The sequence below is a fragment of the Ailuropoda melanoleuca genome, chromosome 1 (genome assembly GCF_002007445.2).
Source record: "Ailuropoda melanoleuca isolate Jingjing chromosome 1, ASM200744v2, whole genome shotgun sequence".
In the NCBI taxonomy this organism is placed as follows: domain Eukaryota; kingdom Metazoa; phylum Chordata; class Mammalia; order Carnivora; family Ursidae; genus Ailuropoda; species Ailuropoda melanoleuca.
The window spans coordinates 100,167,192-100,191,741 of NC_048218.1; the positions used below are offsets into that span (position 1 = coordinate 100,167,192).

General features: G+C 35.3%; 1 protein-coding gene across 2 annotated transcripts in view; it reads right to left on the reverse strand.

Moving 5' to 3' along the window:
* Positions 1 to 2,259: 2,259 nt before the first annotated feature.
* The window catches only part of SMC4 (structural maintenance of chromosomes 4), a 36,712-nt gene continuing 14,421 nt past the window's right edge, over positions 2,260 to 24,550 (reverse strand). The window contains exons 8-24 of one of the 2 annotated variants that reach the window (XM_002930463.4): positions 23,300 to 23,440; positions 22,409 to 22,559; positions 21,017 to 21,181; positions 18,799 to 19,032; positions 16,738 to 16,923; positions 15,178 to 15,339; positions 12,330 to 12,555; positions 12,173 to 12,252; positions 11,178 to 11,330; positions 10,035 to 10,161; positions 6,332 to 6,521; positions 5,140 to 5,284; positions 4,679 to 4,852; positions 4,056 to 4,238; positions 3,683 to 3,915; positions 2,982 to 3,165; positions 2,260 to 2,538 (exon numbers count right to left, since the gene is read on the reverse strand). In XM_002930463.4, coding sequence (XP_002930509.2) covers positions 2,386 to 2,538; positions 2,982 to 3,165; positions 3,683 to 3,915; positions 4,056 to 4,238; positions 4,679 to 4,852; positions 5,140 to 5,284; positions 6,332 to 6,521; positions 10,035 to 10,161; positions 11,178 to 11,330; positions 12,173 to 12,252; positions 12,330 to 12,555; positions 15,178 to 15,339; positions 16,738 to 16,923; positions 18,799 to 19,032; positions 21,017 to 21,181; positions 22,409 to 22,559; positions 23,300 to 23,440 — 2,887 coding nt within the window. In that variant the 3' untranslated portion in view covers positions 2,260 to 2,385. The remainder of the gene's footprint in view (positions 2,539 to 2,981; positions 3,166 to 3,682; positions 3,916 to 4,055; positions 4,239 to 4,678; positions 4,853 to 5,139; positions 5,285 to 6,331; positions 6,522 to 10,034; positions 10,162 to 11,177; positions 11,331 to 12,172; positions 12,253 to 12,329; positions 12,556 to 15,177; positions 15,340 to 16,737; positions 16,924 to 18,798; positions 19,033 to 21,016; positions 21,182 to 22,408; positions 22,560 to 23,299; positions 23,441 to 24,550) is intronic. The other variant, XM_034663698.1, reaches the window with a different exon arrangement.

A 24,550-nucleotide genomic window follows, 5' to 3' on the forward strand; every position in this document is an offset into this window, starting at 1 on the left:
TTAGTTCTTATTAACAGGGACTGGAATTGTGGTGCTTGTGGTAGGACTTTTGGCCCTTTTGTCCATGGAACCGTAAGTAAAAGGTCATTGTTTTCCAGAAATTCCAAACTGGCTGTTGCTCTTAGATCCATTCCCTAGAAGTCCTATCTAGTTCAGAGACTTTCAGGTCATTTTAGGGAATGCTTCTGGTCCTGTACTACATATAAATTAAAATGAATTAATATGGCTGTAGTTCTGAAATGCTAATGTCTTATCTGCTGAGAATGTCTTAACACAAAGATGGCTGGTCGTATTAAGTCAAATATATGACCAGAATCAGAATATCTAGCACAATTAATCGTGTGGGCAAAGATTTGGAGGGTATTAATAGAGGTGGTGGGGGAAGCTAAATATTAAGGTATTGAAATATTAACTTTAGACTGAAGTTGATTAGTCGCAATACAAAAATGCCACACTTTCTGAATATATGTTAGTAAGCACTGAAATTTGTTAGCTATTTGTGTCAAGCACTTGATGCCATGTTTCTGAAGTAGGTATTAACTTATACTTTTTGTAGGTAAGGAAATACAACCCAGAGCAATTTGCCCAAAGTCATACAGCCAGCATATAAGAGACAATGTATTTTCCGAGTTCCTGCTGTCATGCTACTGAAACTTTAAGCCAAGATTTTAATTCAATTAGGACTAATTCATGTCTAAGATTCATTTATAGCTAAAAATTGGAACATATACCTATTAACACATTTTAAGTTTGATGTTACCATTTCTTAAGTTGTTGCCAGTTCTTAGACAAAACTATGAATTTTATGTGGTGTGTGGTGTGCATGAATCATAGTCAAGAATACAAACAACCGATTCTTAATACATGCTGTTCTGTTTTGTAATTCTTACCAGGAGAATGAAATTGTAAAACTTAAAGTATATAATCTTGAAATATTTCTAAAAGTTTTATGTATAACAAAATCTATATTTTAATAAACTTATTTTGCTATTTTACTTGCATTGAGTGGCTTAATAAGGTGTTCAAACTTAGGAGTGGTAGCTTTGGAATTTTCATATGGGTTATGGGAATTATCTTAACTCTTTAAGACTTATGTCGTAGAGCTTAGCACTAGAGTATTAAGTTCCATTTATCATTACTTTCACCAATGAAAAAAAGCATTTGATTATAGTTTTACTTTTCCCTTATATCTTGATTTAAAACAAATGATCATACTTGAGTTTCAGATCTTGCTTTAAGTCCGTGCTAATGTATTTACATATTTTAATGACTGTATTATGATACAAACCATCCTTGTTGGATCTTTTTAGTACCTAAATAATGGTTGCTGAATAACTTTTAGTTTGAATTCCTTAGGATCAATATCTAGAAGTAAAATAGCTAGGGCAAAGACTGAGACTTGATTCAATACCAAAATTCTTCTTGAAAACCAAGTGGTTGCCAACTTCGGGTACACTGTAACATTGAGCTAATGCGGTGCAGATTTGAAAAAGAGCCCTGGCGAATGGATAGGCAAACACTCCACCTTAATTTCCACTTACACTAAGTAAGTTAACTCCTACATACTTCTTTTTATGAACCAATGATAATGGGTATTTATTCCTTTTTAATGAGTATTTTATTCATGTTCAGATAGATAGTGTCTGTTTTTACTGGCCCTCTTGCAAGTTTTAAACACAGAAAAGCATATAAAATATTTAAATTTTCATCTTGCAGAATTAAAAAAAATGTTCCCATTTGGGTAATAAATACAGTGACTGTCTAATTAAATGGAATACCTGAAGAATTTCACTAGTAGTTGGCAGGCTTTTCCATTGTTGATTAGAGATGTGATGGTATGCTGAATCTTAACATAGTTTAGAACTTACTGTTCATGAACTCTACACACTTTTAACTCTGTTCGTAACAATCTAGGACTAAGGGCAAATCACCTGACCCTCCCAGGCATCTTATTTTCTGCATAGCCTTCTGCTTACAAAATTGTCAGATTCTTAGTGTCCTAGAAGCAGATATATAGAATATGTATTTTTTAAGATTTTATTTATTTGAGAGACAACACAGGAGAGAGGCAGAGGGAAAAGGAGACTCCCTGCTAAGCAGGGAGCCGGATATAGGGTTTGATCCAAGGGTTCTGGGATCATGACCCGAGGCAAAGGCAGATGCTTAACCAACTGAGCCACCCAGGCACCCCTAAAATATTTTATTAGACTTTATAAAGGTCTCCTAATAGCATAAAACAGAAACCAGTTAGTTATATGATCCAGTTTAGGAATATGTATTATGTATTTTACATAATTTATAATCCTTTACAAGTAGAAACTTTCAATAATACAATATGCTGAATCTATGCTGATTCAATTTAAGGAATCCTGAGTATAAACAAATTCAACAAAGTCCTTTAGATGCAATTTGTTTTGGGTTTACTGCAACACTTTTTGTTATATTGTATGTCTTGTAAATTCCAATAAGTCTGTCTGAAATCTCGAACATATTATTTCGAAGAGAAATTATTATGAACTGGGCATTCTTTGTTTGCTCCTGAAGAGAAAGAAAAAACAAGTATTAATAACAAGTAAATCATAATAAACATCTAAACTTCCCTGAAATGTTTTTTCTGGGCAATAAATTGAACATTACTTTGATAATTAAGATGAACAGGAACGACAGCATGGTAATTCATGACACAGTATTTGAGTTTGAGAGGAACTAGGTATTTTTGGAAGCATGGTTGCCTAGAAGTCTTCTAGCAGAAGAAAAAAAAAAAATCTAAGGAGACCAGAGATTCTAGTTGTGTTTCTGCTACTAATTTACATTGTCGGTTTATATTTTACTTGTCCAAATTGGAAATATTTAGTTCCAATAAAGGACTTGGTCTGATACCACAGGACATGGTATTAAGAGTACAGGGAAAAGCTCAAAAGTAAGAAGTCAGTGAATTCCATGTGTATTGTTAGAATGAAAACCTCTAAACGATTACTTACGTATATATAAAATGCAACAATGGACACATTTTTAAAATCAAGGGCAGCATCAATCTCATCCATGAAGTACAGAGGAGTAGGTTTGTAGTGGTGAAGAGCAAATACTAAAGCCAACGAACTAAGTGTTTTCTCTCCTCCTGAAAGATTGAAGATCTTCTTCCAACTTTTCTTAGGTGGTCGAACACTGAATTAAGAAAATCTCTTATTAGATTACATGCAAAGCTTAAAGACTTCATGATTTGTTTTCCGTAAATGGCTTCTACCATCTTCCTTGGGGATCTCTAATTTACTTTCCACAGATCTAAAACGTTTTTGGGGTTATTTTATAAAAATGTTATTGGAGAATGAACACACAAGAACACCTACCAAAATTTTAAGATTTAAATAGCAAGCCAGTAAACACTTCCTGCTATTCTTCTGTTTCCAGTGCATTTTTTTGCTTTGAATTTTAAAATCCTAATGTTAAACTGAAATGGTTCAAAAATTTAAAAAGATGAACTAGACAAATATTGTGTAAAATTATTTGCTGCTTGCCCAGAATTTATGCTGTAAACTGCCAATATGTAAACAAATCAGTATTTACCATCAAATAAAACAAGCTGGAGATCTAACCTTCACCTCCCACCCTTAAAAAATACTGACAGTTTGGAGAATAATGTAGATATGTAAAAGAGTATCCAAAACTCAGTATAATTACAAACCTGAACATGATTCCTTCGGAGAAAGGATCCAAGCTGTCTACAAGCTCCAGTTCAGCATCACCTCCCAAAGTTAGCATCTGGTAATTTTCCTTTAATTTATTTGTTATTATATAAAAACCTGCCATGAATTCATTAAGCCTTTGTTTCCGAAGGTCTTCATATGCCTGTCTAAACTGATCTCTTTCACAAGTAATTTTGTCCAATTCTGCTACCCGCTGTAAATATAATTCTTCCTATGAAAAAAACAATGAGAAAAACATATATTCAGTTACTCTTTTGAGATAAGAGTTAAAACTGCTAATTATATAAATTAAAATTCACAATTTAGGCTAAGGACTAAAAACTTTCTAAGTCATGAACAGTTTCGTCATACCTTCTTTTTATACTCTGCAACGGCACCAAGGTTTGGTTTCATTTCATGACACTGGGCTTCTAAAAGTGCGATTTGATTTGTTATAGAATCTGGGTTCTTGATTGCTTCAAGATCCTCGGGGCTTAAAACTGCAATCTCTTCAAGAGGATTGTCTTCTATGAGATGCAATGATATTTTTGAAATCTAAAAGTTCAGTTTAGATAAGCGTTAGGGAAGGCACAGAACTCTTAATTGTTTAAAAAAAATCCAATCACAATATGACAAATTACCTATCTACTAAAACAATATATACTAAGGAACTGTGGCTAATTTCTGCAGCAATTATTTCTCAAAGGGCATCAAGAAAAATAATCGTAGTGTTCCAAAGTGTTCATGTAGGCTTGTGTTAAATCTCTGAATCAGCCCTGGGTGAAAATGTTGACAAATGGAACCATCACCCAGGTTTTTCTATATATAGACATTACTACATATTGTTTCATCATGTCCCCTATAAACTTGAGAAATGATTATCTCTGGAAATTAAGAATCACAACATCTCAAAAACACAAAATAGAAACAAGAAACACAACTCTTTCATAAAGGATATTTTAAAGTGACATTTAACTAAATGCTAACAATCTTACCTCTTTTTGCCAATATTTTATTTTAGAATTATGTTCAGCAATGTGACCATCTATTTGTTCAAGTTTCAACTTAATACTCAGTGCATCTTTTTGAAGAGCATGTTCATTTTCTTGAATTCTTTTTAGTTCTTGAAGTAGGTTACGATGTTCTTTTTGGATTTCTGGTAAGGACTCCTAAAAACCAAGAAGAACTACTATAGGTATGACCTTCCCAAATGGAAAGAAAGAACAGGTATTTTTACATTACAGAGATGAAGAAATTAGCAATCTCTCCCTATGCCCCCTCCATTTAAAAAGTTTATTTACGGAAAAGTTACAGTACTCATATTTTTATCATACAAATAAATATTATAGCTACAAAAGTTTTAAGCTATTGAGTGCTTACTATGCAAAGTACTGATGTCATATATCCAAATCTTTAAATTGCTTCGAATACCATCATTCCAATCTCCAAGTCTTACCTCTGCAGCATTTGTGTTCTTTACGACCTCTGCTGCTTTGTCTTCAATACTTTTTTGTTCTGCTGTTAAATCATCTATTTCTTTCTCAGTGTCTTTTATGTCTTTCTCTGTGCGAAAGACTGAGTCTTGTGCTTTTTTAAGATTTCTAAACAAGCAAAATGATACATTAAAAATATGCTAACATGGGATTTGTTATCCTGCTCATGAAAGTTTAATGAGAGACTTTACTATCACAGATCTTAAAATTTATCATTTACTAAACCATCCTTGAAACGGTTTTTATGTTACACATACTTCTGGGATGTTGTATATCTTATTAAACTCTGAGTATAAATTAAACTTAGACCACGAAGCAAAATTGTCCACTGTATCATTATATTCTTGTCATTTTCTTATCTGATTGAAATTCTTAAATCTCTACACCCATGAAGTCATACCTTCAAATAAATAATACCTCCCAGTTAGGGCAACCTGTGTTTCACAAGGAGGGGAACAATGACTGTTTTTTCCCTTAATAAAAGCTACTTCTACTTTGACCAGTGTGTCTAGGCAAACTTCTGCTCCTAACAAACAAATGGCTTTAGTGCTTTATCTACCTTTTGAGCCAAAGACACTACAGTAACTTAACTAGATAAAATTATAACAAATGGATTAGTAAGATAAAAGAAAGTTATTTACATTTTGTATACATATTTAGCTTTAATTATCTAGAAACACCAATACTCTAAAAATTAATTTAAAAATAAGATCTACGAATGGTTAAGACAACGGAATAATCCAGTTAACTAAAAACTAAGTTACCAAGACAATTTTACTAAGAGGTCTAATTTTTACCTCTTATTCTCCTAGAGCTAGATCTATTTAAATTAATAACCATCTAACTACTCTAAAGCCAGAGAAATAAAACAGATTTTTATGTGCATCCAAGTGGGGAGTTTGCCAAGGCATACCTGTTTAACCACTTAAAACACACACACAAAAATGCTCATCATAAATAAATGTTTATAGGTTTCCCTTTACTAAAGCCCTGTTAGATAAACATGTCAGATAGGCTTAATAAGTAACAGCAGAAATTAGCAATCTCTTATCCTTTATCCTTAGGATATCCTTAAAGACATTATATTTAAATATAAACCCCTGTTCCAACATGGAGGCAGGAAGAAGACAGGTCAGGGTAGCATACACACTCTACCTGTCAGCAGTCTTGATTGCTACTTGGGCTTTAGTAATAGCAGAAGCACATTCATCTAACTGCTTATTTATTTTATCAAGTTTGTCTTGTTGGGCCTTGAGTTTATGGTTATTGATTTCTACGATGATATTGTGTAATCTTTTAACCTCAGCTTCTACTTTACCAGCTCTCTCAGCCACATTATCATATTCTGAAATAAAAAGAAAAAACAAACCTCAATTCGTGTTTCTAGGTTCACACACAATCACTTATTAGATATAAATTTCTTCAGTCCTTTAACCTGATGCACACAAAAGAAATTTTAGACATTTGGGGAGAAGTATATCTCAAAAAAAAAACCCAGAACACCCTATGTCAAAACAAATGGTATTATAACCACACATGGTTAAATACTCTGGTTTAGCCATAGCATAACCCACTTATTTCTTAATGGCTTCATGCCTTCAGGCTCCTTTCAAAACTCTTTGCAACTTTTTCTTAGATACTTCCTTGACTATTGGTCTCAATGATTTTTACCCTCAGACTACATGCCTATTAACTTGCCTGTGGTAAAACAAAAAAACCCAACAAAACTGGTTATTTTATTCTGCTAACCTTTTATTCTCCTCTCTCACACACTGTAACATAGTGGGGGAGACAGGATGAACTGGCACTTTGCTCTGTGGCACAGAAAACTAAAAGTTACATTTCCCACATTCCCTCATATCTAGGGTTCAGACATAATTTGGTGCCATTCAACTGAAAGAATACACGTAATTTGGAAGGCATACATGTTTCTACTGGCAAGCAGTCACAGAGAAATTTGCATTTTCTTGGTGGCATTAGAAGTTCTGGTGTCCAGTCAAAAGCTCTGTGAATACTGTCAGGCACTAACTTGGACAGTGTGAATTACAGTAGGTGCAATGTGCTTCTGTTGTTGGTAGTTGCAGTGTCACCATTCCAGTCTGAGAGAGGACTTTCCAATTGTGTAAGAGGCAGTACAGATCCTCTGATCGTTCTTTAGAATACCTCTAGAAATTATTCATTGTTCAACCTAAAATTTCCTTCTTTAACTCATCCTAATGACTCTGTAAACAATCCGATGCTCTCAAACACGCACATGCACTATATAAGCAAGCAAGCGGGGGTGGGGGGAGCAGAGGGAGAGGTAGAGAATCTTGAGCAGGCTCCATGCCTAGCAGGGAGCTTGATCTCATGACCCAGAGATGATGACCTGAGCCAAAATCCCAAGAGTTGGATGCTTAAACTGACTAAGCCACCCAGGTGCCCTTCAGCTCATCTACTGAATTTAATTCCAACAACTCATTTTTTTACATTTCTGAAATCACCACTTGGCTCCTAAAACAAAACAAACAATTTCTGCCTTTTTTTTGGTCTTCTGTACCCCTCTTTTATCCTAAGGATATTAAATATACACTTTGAAAGTTCTATGTTGCCAACACTAGTAATCCCCCCAACCCCTGGAGCTCTGTCTGTTGAATGGTTTTGCTTACAGTGTCAATATTTTCTTAAGTCAAAATTCCATTAGGCTGCTTGTGTGCTCTGCTCACTCATGGGACAGAGCACCAGCTACTATGGGGGCTGGCACCACAACTTACACTTGGGGGATGGGCCAGAATGTTCCTGGAAAGGTTCCAACTTTTAGAACATTTCTTCCTTGTTTTCAAGTTATTTACCATGCATCTTTTAAAAAAAATATCTGTAGTAGCATGTCTATTACAAGTAGGAGGAAAAAACTGTGGCATATATAATCTGTAATTCTGAAGTCATTATTCTGTAACCACCTTGCCCCCTTTATTCTTTAGACATTAAATGTTTTTAAAATTTTAAATTAATGTAAAATGAAATATTTAATTTTAAAGATACGCTTGCAGAAATTGGTCCTTTAAACATTAACACAATCTATTGATAAGACCGAGTATTTCCATAAGATTATATATATATGGCTGCTAATAAAGTCAAGGCTTCCTTTTCAAACAAGAATGAAATACAGATTCCTGAAGCCTCTGTGAAATGTTGCTATAAATGACACATACATTTTTTGCCTCTCAGTTGACAATAAGGTACCATGAAAGGAGTCACAACAAATACTGTGGGTATGTGTGGGGAAAGAGGAGCATGGGTTAAGTCAATGTGTCCAAAATAACAAAATACAGATCCAAAATAAATGCAAGGAACAAAAAATCCTATCAGATAATGCCACTTCCCTGTACATCACTCTCCAGTGGCTATTTCTTTTGGAGACCTGGCCTATGAAGCCGTACATTATCTGGATTCTTCCTTTTTTACTTTAGCAACTCTCGCTTCCTTGTGTTCCTAGAGACTCCCAGCATACTCCTGCCTCAGGGTCTTTGTACTTACTCCTCTATGATCTTAGAATGCTTTTTCCAAGTATCACATGGTTAGCACTCGTACTTCTGTTGGGTCTCTGCTCAAATATCTCTAGTAGAGGTCCATCTAACCACTGTGTCTGATTCCCATCCCCTGCCAACCCTTGTTTTATTATCACTCAGCACAATCCAATACAAAATGCAATGTACAGCTTCCTCATCTGAAGTGTGAGATCCTTAAACAGAGGGAGTTCATTTTGTTCAATGCTCAATCACCAGCACCTAAAACAAACCAGGTCATGGCCAGTAGCAAATGCTATTTGAGTGGATATCTTAATATTAAAAATTCAGACAAAAATGCAGGACCAGAAAAATAAAAAGTTAATATGGGTATTGGTGAATATTCAATGTACATAATGGACATGTCTACTTAACCTCTTTTTCTTTTGGAAGAAAACTGTAATTTTTGGAGCACTTGGATAATTACTACAAGGTCACCCCACTAATTCTTTTGTTGGACAATCAGTATTTGTCCTCCTGGGCTCACAAACCGAACCTAACAGGGGTCTTTCTTGAGGATGTGACAACAGGCTTACAGTGTTTACTGGAGTTGCTAGCTAAAATACTGTAGTCAGGAAGGGGTCTGTCATCATAACCCATCATGCCTTCCTCCCGCAATAAGATGCACATCTACGTTTGATTGAAGCCAACACGGAACGAGAAGCAGGGCTGCTCAAGTACATAATTAGGGGATTTCAACTTCAAAGCCAATTCTGCCTATAAGCCTATGAATTCCTTTTCTTGCTTTATGATATTGGTGGAACCTCACATATTTCCATGTACACAAGAAGAAAAAGTTCTGGAAGGAAAAACATGTTTTCTAAGTTTTTAAACAAAGACTGTTTTTCTTCATGTGTATACCACTTATTTCCTGTATGTTTTTGTTTAAGTGATACTCAAGTCTCCTACATCTATAAAATAACTACTATTTTGAAGGGTGAGGACTGGGCCAAATATACAAAGTATAAAATTAAGAGCATGCGTTCTGGAATCAGACTGCCTTGGTCCTCAATTCCTTTATCACCACATGCTATACGACCTTAGGCAAAGCATATAAAACCACTCTGTGCCTAAGTTTTCTTATCAGTCAAATGAAGTACTTAAAAATACTTACTTTATAACCCTTTAAGAACGAAATAACAGAAACAATGACACAGAGCAGTGACTTGCACAGAAGTATGTGACTGCTATTTTTATTCTATAAACTGCTATGTTAAACATTTTAAAACATTAAAAACATATTTTTGACAATCTCAAAAAAAAAAAAAAAGAGGAAGAAGAAAGCATGTATAAGCTTGTATCCTTAAACATACCTGCTTTGAAAACACTAACATTTTCTTCTAGTAATTTCTGCTTTTTTTTGTCAGGGGCTGTAGCAAGTACATTAGCTTCAAGTTCCTTAACTTGGACATTCAAATATTCTTCTTGCTCTGATAAACGCTACAGAAATGTTTTAACATTATAGGTCAATATTTTAACTTAATAGTAACATTTGCCTTAAACACTTTGAATGAAATAAATACACTTAAAATCTTTAAGGAGAAAATACTAACAGGAAAGGGACAGAAAACATGAACAATTAATATTAAAACACGAAAATGGACAACACATGAAATTTATAATTCATCACAAAAACAAATTAAAATGCATTTTTTGGTGCAGATTAGCAAACTTATTTTAGGGATCTAACCTAAGTTAATTGGATGAGTGTATAAGGATAGACCTAAGAAGGAGAATTTATTTTCAAGATTTTAAGTAATCTCTGCACCCAACCTGGGGCTTGAACTCACAACCCTGAGATCAAGAGTCTCATGCTTCACGGACTGAGCCACCCAGGTGCACCTGACAAGGATGTTTTAAACACAGCAATATTCATAACATGGAAAAGCATTTATAAATTGTGATACAAACAAAATGCTCAAATGCAGCCGCAAACAAAGTAAATTTACACTGGCTCAGAAAGAAAACCACAATTTACTAAGAAAAGTTAGTGTTGATTCATTAAAAATCTATGCATATATCCATATCTACCATAAACATATACACGAAGACTAAGTATATTAAAAAGTTGAAGGATATACATACAAATTAAGGGTGATAATCCTCTGGGTATTTTCTGCTAACTTTTTTGTTTTTTTAAAAAGCAGTATGCACTGCTTTTTCATAATTAAGAAGCATTCTACTTTGAAAAGAGGATGAAAATAAAGGCTCACATAGATGTTAAGGGAAGGTTTCATGGAGTATAAATGGAAACCAAGAACACCTGCGGTTAGAACAAAACTGCAACAGGGCATTTATCCACCCATTATTACTCAGGGAAATGAAATCAAGACACAGGACTTCCATCTAGAGACCCACTCTCCTCCCTCATACTCTAAAATTATAAGCAAACAACAAAATGCTTCTGCCAAATGCTACTGAATTTCAACAGTTTTAGCTAATACTGACAAGAGTACCTGGATGCTTGCAGTAAATTTTTCTAGCGTATTCCTCATTTCTCGTTCATTATGCCTTAACTTAACTACCGCTTCTTCCAGTTGTACTTTCTGTTCCTGGATTTGCACTGCTTTTTTAGAGTCTCTCTCCAACTGCGATTCCATTCTGTTTACCTACAAAGAATGCCAGTGAAATAAGTTTACTCCAAGAGTTATTTCAGATTAGTAGCCAAATCAACCTATGAAGACAACCAAACTTCTGATTTTAAAGACTAGAATAAAACCAAAAACCCAGTTCCGATTCCCAGTCCTAAAGCTTAGGAGGTGGTCAAACTAATTTCTGCATCACAGAAACAGATGGGAAGATAATTTTAAGTGCTGTATAGTTAGTTACCTATTACACCATGAAAATGTTTAAGTGGAAGGATAGCAACTATTTCAAAATATGGGGGAAAAAAAAAAATCAAGGTATACCTCTTCGGAAAAAGTTCGGTATCCAGGACATCGGAGTATGTTTTTAAGGAATAAAAAAGTATAGTGTTCCAAGGGGATGAAGGAACAGTTTTTTCTAGACATTTTTACCTTCTCATATACTTGTGGTCATGTTAAATATTTTGAAATAAAATTTGGCAATATGCATCAGAAGTCTTTGCTATACTTAAATTATTTTGAAATAGAAAAAGCAATTACGCACTGCAGCAATAACTGTATGTGGAAAAAAAACATTAAATGTCAAATAATTATTGAGTGGTTAAATTATGAAATATCCATATGATCCAAATGTAACACTAGAAAGATACATATGTTGAGCATATACTTTCTAATTAACATGTTTTATTTTTACAGCTTTAAAGGGTTTTATGTTAAAAAAAATTCCCACAGCTTATGTCATTTATACAAAATTCGATCTGTTAACTTAAAATCTGAGTACACTTAGGCTGAAATTTATAGTATGTATGTTACACATCAATAAGCTTTAAAAAAAAAGCTGTGACGATAATTTTATATATGCTGACCTCTTCTTCCGAGATTTCAACAACAACTGATGAACCCATCCTTCCTTTCATTACTTTGCTTCCACCACCAGTCATTGTACCTACAGAACAGAAGTCAGACTTAGTTGTCTCCCCCAACAAGATTAAATAAACTCAATGGCAGGAAAAAAAAAATTACCTGACTGTTCTATGATTTGCCCCTGTAATGTCACCACTCTCCATCTTCTATCTTTTTGATACGCTACTCTTGTGGCTTGATCTAAGTTGTCAGCAACTAAGGTATCCCGTAAAGCAAAGTAAAAAGCTTGGCGAATTTTCTCATCTTTTACTTTTATTAAATCAAATAAACGAGGAGTATTTTCAGGAGTTTGAATTTTGGTCATTTTATTCGCCCATACTGTCATCTAAAAGTTTAAAAAAAAAGAAAAATAATATGTATTATTTCTTTCAGGTATCATTTATGTAAGTAATATACATACATGTGTATCATGTAAGAACATGTATACAAGGTTCTGAATATCTGCATAATTGATTATTTTACTATTAGAAAAGTTACTGTAAAATTCTATTCACAGATGATGTCTTATATAAAATCTTAGGGAATACACACACACAAAACTATTAAACCTAAGATTTCAGCCTAAAGCTGTAGGATACAAGATCAATATATAAAAATTAATTATATTTCTATAGACCAGTAATGAATAACCTAAAAATGAGATTAAAAAATTCCAATTATAATGATATTCATATTAAATGAGACAGAAAACCTCCAAAACAGGAATTTAACAAAAGAAACACAAAAACTGTAAAGGCTATAAAATATTATAGTATGGATTTGGACCTAAATAAATAGAAGACATCCCCACTTCATGGACTGTTAAGGCTTAAAATTATTAAGATGGCAATACTACACAAATTCATCTACAGATTCAATGCAACCTGCATCAAAAATCCCAGTTACCTCTCCCCCACCCCCGAAATTGACCAGCTGATCTTAAAATGCATATGGAAATTACAGGGACTCAGAATAGCCAAAAACAATCTTGATATCAACAAAATTCGGGGTGCCTGGGTGGCTCAGCCGGTTAAGCATCCGACTCTTGATCTCAGGGTCACTGAGTTCTAGCCCCGCACTGGGCTCCACGCTAGAGGTGGAGCCTACTTAAGAAAGGAACAAAGGAACAAAATTAGAGGACTGATTGCAAACCTTTTGACAAAGCTAAAGTAATTAAGACAGTATGGTACTAATGCAAGGACAGACATACAGATAAATGAAGAATACAGAAATAAACCTTTACATTTATGGTCAGTTGATTCTTGACAAGGATGCCAAGAAAATTCAATGGGGAAAGAACAGTCTTTCCAACAAATTGTGCTGGAACAACTGGACATCCACATGCAAGAACAGAGTTAGACCCTTTACACTGTATTATAAAATTAACATGGATTAAAAACCTAAATGTAAAAACTAAAGCTACAAAACTCTCAGAAGAACAAAGAAGGTCAACCACCATGGCCTTGGATTATGTAGTAGTTTCTTATATATGACACACAAAACATAAGAAACCAAATTAAAAAAAAATGTTGACTTTAGACAACCCACAGAATGGGAGAAAACATTTGCAAATCATATGTCTGACAAGAGATTTGCACCCAAAATACATAAAAAAATTCTTACGATAAGACAAACCAATAAACGAATGGGCAAAGGATTTTAATAGTTCTCCAAAGAAGATAAACAAATGGCCAATAAGCACATGAAAAAATATTCAACATTAGTAATCAGGAAATGCAAATCAAAACCACAACGAGAGGGGTGCCTGGGTGGCACAGTCAGTTTAAGTGTTCAATTCTTTTTTTTTTTTTTAAAGATTTTATTTATTTATTTGACAGAGATAGAGACAGCCAGCGAGACAGGGAACACAAGCAGGGGGAGTGGGAGAGGAAGAAGCAGGCTCATAGTGGAGGAGCCTGATGTGGGGCTCGAACCCATAACGCCGGGATCTCGCCCTGAGCCGAAGGCAGACGCTTAACCGCTGTGCCACCCAGGTGCCCCTAAGTGTTCAATTCTTGATCTCAGCTCAGGTTTTGATCTCAGGGTCGGAAGTTCAAGCCCCATGTTTGAGCTTCACGTAGGGTGTGAAGACTATTAAATAAACTGAAAGCTTTATACATTAAGGGTAGGACATGGTACAGCAACAGTGGGAAAGTTTGTCAGTTCCTCAAAAAGTTAAACAGTTAACAGGTGACCCAGCAATTCTAATCCTAGGTATTAACCAAAGAGAGCTGAAAACATGGGTCTGCACAAAAATCTGCATATGAACGTTCATAGGAGCATTACCCACATAGCCAAAACATGGAAACAACACAAATGTTCATCACTGATGAATGGATAAACTAAATGTGGTACATCCACACAATGGAACAGTTTGGAAATAAAAAGAATGAACAGCTGATATATGTAAATTATGAAAACCTTAACTAAGCCACACACAAAAACCTATGTATTGAATGATTTCATTTATACAAAATGTCCAGAACAGGTAAATTTAAAAAAAAAAGTAGATTATAAGTTGTGGGGGGTGGGAGATAGGTAGTAACTGTGAATGAGTAAGAGATTTCTTTTGGGGGTGATGAAAATATTCTGGAATTAGTGGTCATGGCTTAACAACCTTATAAATAGACTAAATCCAACCGAACTCTATACTTTAAAATGGCGAATTTTATGGTATGTGAATTCTATCTCCATAAAGGTTTTTGGTTTTGTTCTTTTAAAAATAGTTATTGATGATGGAAGTTAAAAACAGCTACTAGTCACTCTAATACTGGAAATGGATATTCCTTTAGGGGAGGCATAACATGGTTTTTTCCTACAACTATATGACCCCAGGACCTAAAATAATCCTCAAAACATATCAGGTGTTCACTAAATAACTATAAAGAAAAAAAGCTAGGATTCAAAATCAAAAAGCAATTTGGCACTTTAAACTATAGGTAATTACAGATAGATTCTGAATACCCACCTTATCCAAACCTATAAAGGTTGCAACTCCAATATTCTGTCTTTTAAGGAAGTTCACACAATCTTGGGCTGTATCAATAGAATCAACAACAATGTAGTCTAATGCATGACAACAGGATGAAATAGCAACATCATATTTTTCATCAATTGCTCCTAAATCCCCCTAAAGATTAAGAGGAAGGGAAAAAAAGTCAATGCATAATCAGTAAGAAATAGGCACAGGATCATTTCATTATAATTTCTACAGATTTTTCATTACTTTTACTTGAAAAAACTATACTTATGCATGGCTTAAAAAATACAAAAAGGGTACACAATGAAAAATATGCGTCCTCTCACTCAACCTTCCCCTTCTGCAAAGGCAATCATGACTAGTTTTTAACGTACCTTTAGAAAAAAATGTACAGATGTGTAGAATTTGAATTTTTAATGAGAGCACAAAATGAAAAGAACTGTTTGTTGCATGAAAATGTTAAGATTTTAAAATCTTTCAACCTTAAAAGTACTATAGCATAAAGAAATTCTAAAATAATAAAATTTTAAATTATTGAAAGCCAGCTAAGATTATGTAAGTCCTGATAAAACACATTCCCCTACCTATCTATTAATTAGCCATGAAGCAGCATCCACAGACTAGCTTCATATTTCCATGAGAAGTCACCTGACATGAAGACATGGAAGCAACTATGCTGGGTAATTTTCATTTGCCCTTACGAATCATTCTCTTTTTCTGCTTCCTTCTCTGGAAGGCTGACTCAGGAATACACAAATCGGCTCCCTTGGTTCTCTAGCTTTAGAGAATGTGAGGTATCAGCTAGAGATGGCACGGTAAAGATGAATGGGGCTGATATATTTTCCCCCATATCCTTCTGGCCAGCCTCTAACCATGGCTACAGTTCCCATTCCCTCTTGAAGTATAGGGGCAGTAATGGTCTCCACTACTGCTAGTCTTGGGTTTCTATATTATCCCTTGTTGATTTCTCTACATTCTAGCCGCAACCTTCAGTATAATGGTATAAAACACAGAATTTATCAAATTCTTATTTTTTTAAAAAAAGAAAATGATTTTGTTAAATTTCCTTATCACAACTAGCTAGGTTTTTCTTTTCTTTTAAGATTTTATTTATTTATTTGACAGAGATAGAGACAGCCAGCGAGAAAGGGAACACAAGCAGGGGGAGTGGGAGAGGAAGAAGCAGGCTCATAGCGGAGGAGCCTGATGTAGGGCTCAATCCCACAATGCTGGGATCACGCCCCGAGCCAAAGGCAGACGCTTAACCGCTGTGCCACCCAGGCACCCCTAGCTAGTTTTTTTTCTTGGTACGAAAATGACAGTTATCTGAAACTAAAAAAGAAAAAACTTTCTTTTAATATGAGATAACCCATACCACAAAGAGTTTTATGTTTGAAGAGCCAATTGTTTAAAAATGAACGTCTTTTAAAACTAAAAGTCATTTCATGTACAGTAACTTAGTATTACAGTTAAGTCAAAGGAAGAAAATTATTTACAATGTCTTTCTTAAGAAAAATATATAGTCATTTCCAAATAAATCTACTTTACCAATCTTCCATATATTCCTGGAATCCTGCCAGATTTTTTTTCTTGAATTATTGCATCAAGGACTTTCCCCCTACTTCGATTGATTGCTAAGGAACTCTTGGCTTCTTCAACTTTTTGGAAAAGATCACGAACCAAACTTTTTAATTTTATTTCTTCTTGTGTAAGTTTTTGAAGTTCTTTTTCTTTCTAAAAGCGTAAAGTGAAGAGAATGAATCCCAGAAGCATATGCCCAGCCATAGCATAGAATTAGTTGCAATGCCTCATAAAAAAACGAAACACCAATAATCAACACTTGAACCAGAACTAAACTTCTTTTTTTTTTTTTTTTTTTTTAAAGATTTTATTTCTTTATTCGACAGAGATAGAGACAGCCAGCGAGAGAGGGAACACAAGCAGGGGGAGTGGGAGAGGAAGAAGCAGGCTCATAGTGGAGGAGCCTGATGTGGGGCTCGATCCCATAACGCCGGGATCACGCCCTGAGCCGAAGGCAGGCGCTTTAACCGCTATGCCACCCAGGCGCCCCCAGAACTAAACTTCTATCTTGCAACTGTTGGGTCTGGGTTTGAAAATATGGATGAGTTTTCTATTTTAAAGGACATAAATTATTTGGGTCAATAATAAGGAATATTAAGTGCAGTATGGTTCTAGCAATCACTGATTAATAGAATGAGTTGAGTTATGGCTGTGGAAATCCCAGTTTGTGGGGGCAGCGGGACAGAGGGAGGGAATCTTCAAGCAGACTCCCTGCTAGTGTGGATCTCCCCCTCCCATTTGGGGCTCCATCTCATGACCCATGAGATCACAACTGGAGCTGAAACCAAGAGTTGGATGCTCAACCGCCTGAGCCACCCAAGCACCCCCAAAACGCACAGCTTTGAAATGAAAGGGAACATGGTAAGTGACTAGTACTGCCACTATACAAAACATCCGGCTGCCAACAAGAACCATACACATGTACACAAAACCCCGAACTCTCAGCTTCTCAATCTCTCTCTGTTTTAAAGATTTTATTTATTTGACAGAGAGAGAGAGACAGCCAGCAAGAGAGGGAACACAAGCAGGGGGAGTGGGAGAGGAAGAAGCAGGCTCCCAGTAGAACAGGGAGCCTGATGCGGGGCTCGATCCCAGGACTCCGGAATCACGCCCTGAGCAGAAGGCAGATGCTTAACGACTGAACCACCCACGCGCCCCAATCAGTTTCTCACTCTCTTAAGTTAGAGCAGTCACTTTTTTTCCTGACATTCTCCCTGTCTCCTGGCTTTAAATGATTACCTATATTACCAGTCACAGTATCAAGTAAAAACTCAAGTTACAAATAGAATTTATCCCCAAACAAACTGAATCACCAAAAAGATAGAAGTGGTCACTGGATATAATTTAAGTTTACATTTAATTCTAATTGGTCAGGAAATCCCCTGATGACCAAATAGTGTACATTTACTAAAATGAAAAAAGACTTTATTTTCAGTATAATTTGTCTTCAGACAGCATTTTCTATTGCCATCTTACCCAATGAGGCTCTGGAGATTAAAGTTGTGAAATTCCTTAGAGACCTAATTCACTCAAGGATAAGGAGGGGAACCTAATGGGCTTAAGTGTCGTGTCTTGATTAGTTTAAAACAGTATGCAGTCCCAACAACAAAATCTATATCCTTAAGTTTAAAATCAGAAAAAAATATACTTAGATGGTTTGTATATTCATTCTTACGTATATATTTAGGTTTTTAATTTACCCCTGCATAAGTTGTCTATGCCTGGACTTAGGGAAACACAAACTTTGTTTTGTTCAAATTATTTCTGTGGGAAATAATGGTGGTAGTAGCAGTGTTATTTACTGTTTGACATTTCTGGGGGGAATACAGTTCCTTGCCAGTCTCAATTCATATTATATTGAAATACTAACTTCTTTTGGGGAAGATTACACTAAATGAAAAACGTAATACTAAATATACCCGTCACTTCAGAAGTTTGAATTAGAAAAAAATACATATTTAAATATATAAATTGATAACAAGGGTTGATACACAATATTTCAGATGAAATACAGAAGCAAAGATTTACCTCCTTTAATTCCAGTTCAGATTGAGGGAGTTTTGCTTCTATTTCCCTGATTGCAGCTTTCCTCTCTTTGAGAGTCTCAGAAGCTGCAATTAGAGCTTCCTTGGCCTTACTTAATTGAGACACCGCAGTATTATGACGACTGAGATAGATATCAAGTTCTGACTGGGCTACATCCATCTTTGAACGCGCTTCATTTACTGATTTACTGAAACCCATAAGTTCTTTCTCTCGACTCTGTTAAAATACGATGGACTCCATTAATTCTGAAATACATTTTCAAACCTAAGCTGAAACAGAAACCATACATGTTGAATTCAACTTTAGAGATTCTACAAACATAATACATAAAAATAAGTAATTGTTATAATTTGAATTGGACTAGGAGTTTTTGCCTAGTTGCCAATGTTCACTATACATAAAGTCTTTTCTCAACTAATTTCACAAGAGCTTAATGAACTAGATATAAATATGTTCATTTTGGAGATTAAAACAAAAAAGAGTCTTTCAAAGAAGAAAAATTTGAGTCTAACCTCTAGATCCATGGTCTTTCTACATTACTTTACCTGAAATGGTAAGGTATAAGGGCTATTCAGCAGAAAGTTTCCTCAAGTATATTTATGTTGAGGATCTTTGTAAATTTTAGAGTTAAGGCCAGGTAATTGTCAACACTAATTATTTGACAAGTGAACAGAAATTATGGGCTACTATAATTGACTGTGTAGAAAGGATCTCTGTATTAGAAAAATGGCATGCGAAAGGCCCTTACAAAAGCTCAATCCTTTCCTTTCACACAAGAGAATAGGCCCAGGACCAAGGGTAATGTGCAAGTCATCAGATCATCAGTTTAAATGTTTGATGGTGAAAATCATGAACACTAACACACACACACACACACACACACACTGCTCATGATGTTCTAGGCCTATGCTGAATGTCATGTATGAATTCCTTAACATTACAATCGCATGAGGTAAATACCATCATTTTGCTCATTTTGAGGAAATGAGGTCAGTTTAAATAACTTGCTCCAAGTCATGCAATCACTCTTAAGTGGTAGAACCTCTGTTTCCAGATATTATGTTATGTTGAGGAAAGAATACACTTGGATGTATGTGCTGGCTTTGTCATTAACCCAGGGTGCCAAGACACGCAGATGTACTCAATATGCGTTAGATGAGCAAATGTGAAGATCTGTATCCATAAAGTATTATATCATGAAAGCTACTGCATTAACTATTGCCATTTTATGACATGGGCATCCTACCTGTAAAGTTTTTAGTGTGGCATTAGAACATGCCCCTATTCCAAAACAGAATCTACTAAATCTGTAACTTAAAAAAACACAAAACCCAAGAAAACTTTACTGAGGTATACAGAGTTTGTACAGAGGCCTGTAACTTATGTATGTAAGCCTTACATAGTTTACTTATATAACATAAGTCAATTCAATTCAATTACCATTATAATTTCTACTCAATATACCCGGTTTTGTCAAAGGCTGTGGTGAATATAAACAAGGATACCTAACCTTTGTGCTTTATACTCTTATTGGGCAGATAAGACGTATCAATATGACCACCTCATACTCTCGTTTTATTAATGAAGTGCTAAAATAGCTAAGGTTTATTTCTAGGCACTTGATGTAAGAATATGTATATTTTATTTTCACGAAGATTCATAAGATGGTTAATATTTTCTTCCATTTTGAGAAGAGGACTTGGAGATAAAAACAACCCACACAAGATCAGAGATAATAAATGACTGATGTAGGATTTCAACCAAGAACTGACTCAAGAGCCATGGTTTTAAACTATTATACAAGTGCTACAGGAGAAAAGAAAGGTAGATATCAATCTGTGGCTAGTGTGGTTCCATGATTTTATCGGTGTTGATCAATTATTTTCTTGGTAACTTAAAAGAACACGAAAAGACTATTTGATGTAATCAACAGACTTAAAAAATGACATATATAACAAAGTATTTGCCATGACACATTTCTTGCCATCACCATAAATTCTCATTTAGTTAACTTTTTTTAAAATGGGAAAGTAGAAAACTCAAAGGGGAAACAGTCTAGGTTATTTTTAGGAACACTAGATATTAGCAGTCCAAAATTCTTCCAGCAGTTCAGTTTTTACTATTACTAAGCAAAACATTTTTTAAGCACCCCCCCAAAAAAGTGTCACCAAAATAAACACCAATTGATAAAGAATCTTACTTCTTTTTCTTTCTGAAGCCCTTGCGTTTCCTGTTTAAGGCTATCCATAACTTCTTTTAATTTTTGTTCTTCTTTCTCTTTTTCCTTCTCAAGGTCACTGTTTTGAGTTGTTCTCTCAGTTATTATCTTCTCACTCTTGGCAGGTATACTTGTAAATTCTTCAACCTAAGATTGTGAAATAAACTTATAGGAGTATATGCTTTTAGACAATCCCATATCATCAATATTTGACTTATTTAAAGCTGTTTCTCAGCATCCTCTAAGTTTTTGTGGTTTCCTTTGTAAATCAGACTTGAATTAACTGGCTTTAGCAAATACTTCAACCATTTATGCATTTCTGTGCTCTAAGTTTAATAGAAAAGCTAATTCTGTGAATTCCTCATTTGTTAAGGAAGAAAATCCTCCCTAGCTGGCCATCAGGTCTTTCTTCCTTTCTGCCCCATCTTCAGTCTGTAACTACTCTTCTTCACTGATTAATACTCTCTGACTAGATGAAATTTCCTAGACTGTCCTTCATGGGATATTGCAACTTACCACAGATTATTTTTATACCCCCTGGCCTCCCTGAAATCCTAAAATCTTTCATGTCACTCTTCCAAAGTCACCATGTAGGACTAATACCTTATTCTATTAATACCTTTTGGTAGTAACCACTTATTGACATATGATGCCTAAAAGCTAATAGTTCTGTAAGTTACAATTGGCTTAGTCTGTCCAATTTAAGAGTTACTTTCAAATCCATGTTATTTTGTTTATCCTGATTACCTAGTAGGAGAGTTCAGTATTTCCCAAAATGATGAGCTTCAAACACTGATTCACACAAGATTTATTCCCAAACTGAGCAAAGTATTTTATAAACAAATGCATTTGGAAAAATACAGTGAAAGACTCCCAATTGATTATTAGGGACTCCTAGGAAATTAGGCATTCTCGTCCAAACTTCGTTTTTAAAGCCTCAGAATAGCTAATCAGCTCCTTGCAGATCTGGAGCTTTCCCTTCCATCCTTTCCAAGAGGGAACTCCTACTCTGATACTCTTTATTCGATTTTTGTAGGAGGCAGGTAATATTTTTTTAAAAAGTCTAAAACACATAGCCAAAGACGTCTCTTTAAACCAGTACCTTAAGAAAAGGAGAACTATTTTGTTGATCAATAGAACTACTAATTTGGTAAATACTTCCCTAAAAATATATACCACAGAAAAATAAGCTCTAAAACTCAAAGCTAATGAATGCTGAGATTTACCTTCGAAGAAAGAAATCACATTCAGAGATAAATCCTGAAACACTTAATATTCAGAATCCCATCTCATTTTCTTAAAAAATAAGGGACTGGCACATCCATGAAAAATAATGAAAATTAGATCTGATATTCAGATTCTTCTGAAACCTACTTTCTCTTTATCTTTTTGAAGTTGCTTCTCCAGTTTTTTGGCTTTACTTGAAGCATGTTTTAATTTTTCCCGAACTTGAACATCTTCCAAATCTAGTTGTGTAAATTTTTCTCTGTTTTCCTCAATAAATTTTGTAATTTTATTCAGTTTCCTAGCAAAGAAAGAGAATTATGTCACTATTTTGGATATTCATTTAAAGCCACGTTACATGCTCTGCCTGGGACACTGCTGCTGTAAACATGTCCAAACTTACGAGGAAGCGGAAGATCCTACAGCTATCCATTTTCAAACTGATATGCACCTCCCACTAAATTTGAGGGAGCCATTAAGATGTGATTAGGAGGGCTGCTTTGCCCTTCTAAGCTAGATAGGAAATACTACATTTTCCAGTGACTATAATGCAAGGTATAGAAAGAGTTTACCATAAATTTAGGTAAAACTCACTTTAAAGGAAAAAAAAAATCACATAGGTAAGAGATATTGGTGTCACCAAATACTGACGGAGAAAGAGAAAGGTCACGATAAAACTTGAAAAAAAAAATCTGGAGTAACCTAATTCTACCTCAATTAGATTTGTGGATTGTTTATTCTTAAGAAAACTAACCTGTCAGGTTAAATGCTTATTTTTGCTGTGAGGTTTTATGTTATTGTGTTCTGCCACTAGGGGACAGCATCCTCTGCTATTTTCAGACCAGTGTTGGACATTCAATTTGTAATAATCAACTGGATGCAGGGCAATTAAGTTTATTTTCTGTTTGGAAAAGGAAACTATTTTATATGCTGGCAAAAGCATTACACTTATGTGCTGGCACTAAGTTTATATATAAACACACACACATAAAAACATGAACTCAACCCAAATACTTTTAATACTTTCCAAAAGATTATTACTTCTCTGCATCTTTTACAGCTTTATTCTTAGCTTTCATTTCATTTGACAGTATACTGCTCTTCTCATTAATTTCTTTGGTATCTTCATGAATTTTTTCCTTTTGAGTTTCCATTTCAGCAATTCGTTTCTGTAGATCATAACTAGAAAGAAAAAAAAAATCAGAGATCCTAAAATGCTATTTCTAAAGCTGTGCAATAACTTCTGGTGAAACGAGCTGTTTCCAAAGTATTCTTAAAAAAAAAAAAAAGATTTTATTTATTTGAGGGAGAGAAAGAGAGACAGAGGCACATGAGGCGGGGGAGGGGCAGAGGGAGAAGCAGACTCCCCACTGAGCAGGGAGCCTGATGTAGGCCTCCATCCCAGGACCCTGGGATCATGACCTGAGTCGCAGGGAGATGCTTAACTGACTGAGCCACCAAAGGAACTGTTTCTGAAGTATTCTTAACTGCAGTCAATTTACAATTACCTAGGGGCATGGGGGGAGAGACAGGGAACGCTGCAGCATAGACCTAATTCAGGGTCAAAGCTAGAATTAGGAACAAAATAGGTTCCACGAATTAGGTCGGCTATTACAGGAATTATAGAGAATACATACGTAGAATTATTAAGTATGTTAACAAACACTTGTGAACCCACCTCCTAACTTAAAGTAGGATATTTAAAAGTCAACTTTGAGGACTTCAGGGGAAGGTGGGAGAGTAGGAAGATCCTAAGTTCACCTCAACCTAAGGATATAACTAGATAGTACCCACATCAGTACAAACCCAGAAAATGAAGAAGCCTGGCAGAACACTCTCTAGAGCTACATGTAAAGAGGCCTGCCACACTGCAGATGGGGTAGGGAAGGTGGGGATGTGGTTGGGACTAAAGGGACCCACGGGACTGTCCTTGGGAGAGAGGGGTGCTGGGAGCATGAAAAAGGGAGAGAAACAGACCCCCACATCAAGAATCCCAGGTGTGGGAAGAGGAATCCCCATAACATTTGGCTTTGAACACTAGGGGGGCCTAATTTCGATAGAGTTCTGATAATCAGTGGGGTGTCACACCTGGGACTTTCAGTATCAGCAGGCAGAGAGCGGAGGGTGAGAGGACATGGACACCTGACCCTTAGAGAGCATAACAAAAAGCTGCACGGAGATACAGCACAGAAGCAGCAGTTTGAAAAACTGGGGTATATGTGAAAAAAATTTATTTACTAATCTCAGAGCATGTGCTGGAGGGGCAGACACCTTTACGAGACTCTTCCAGGA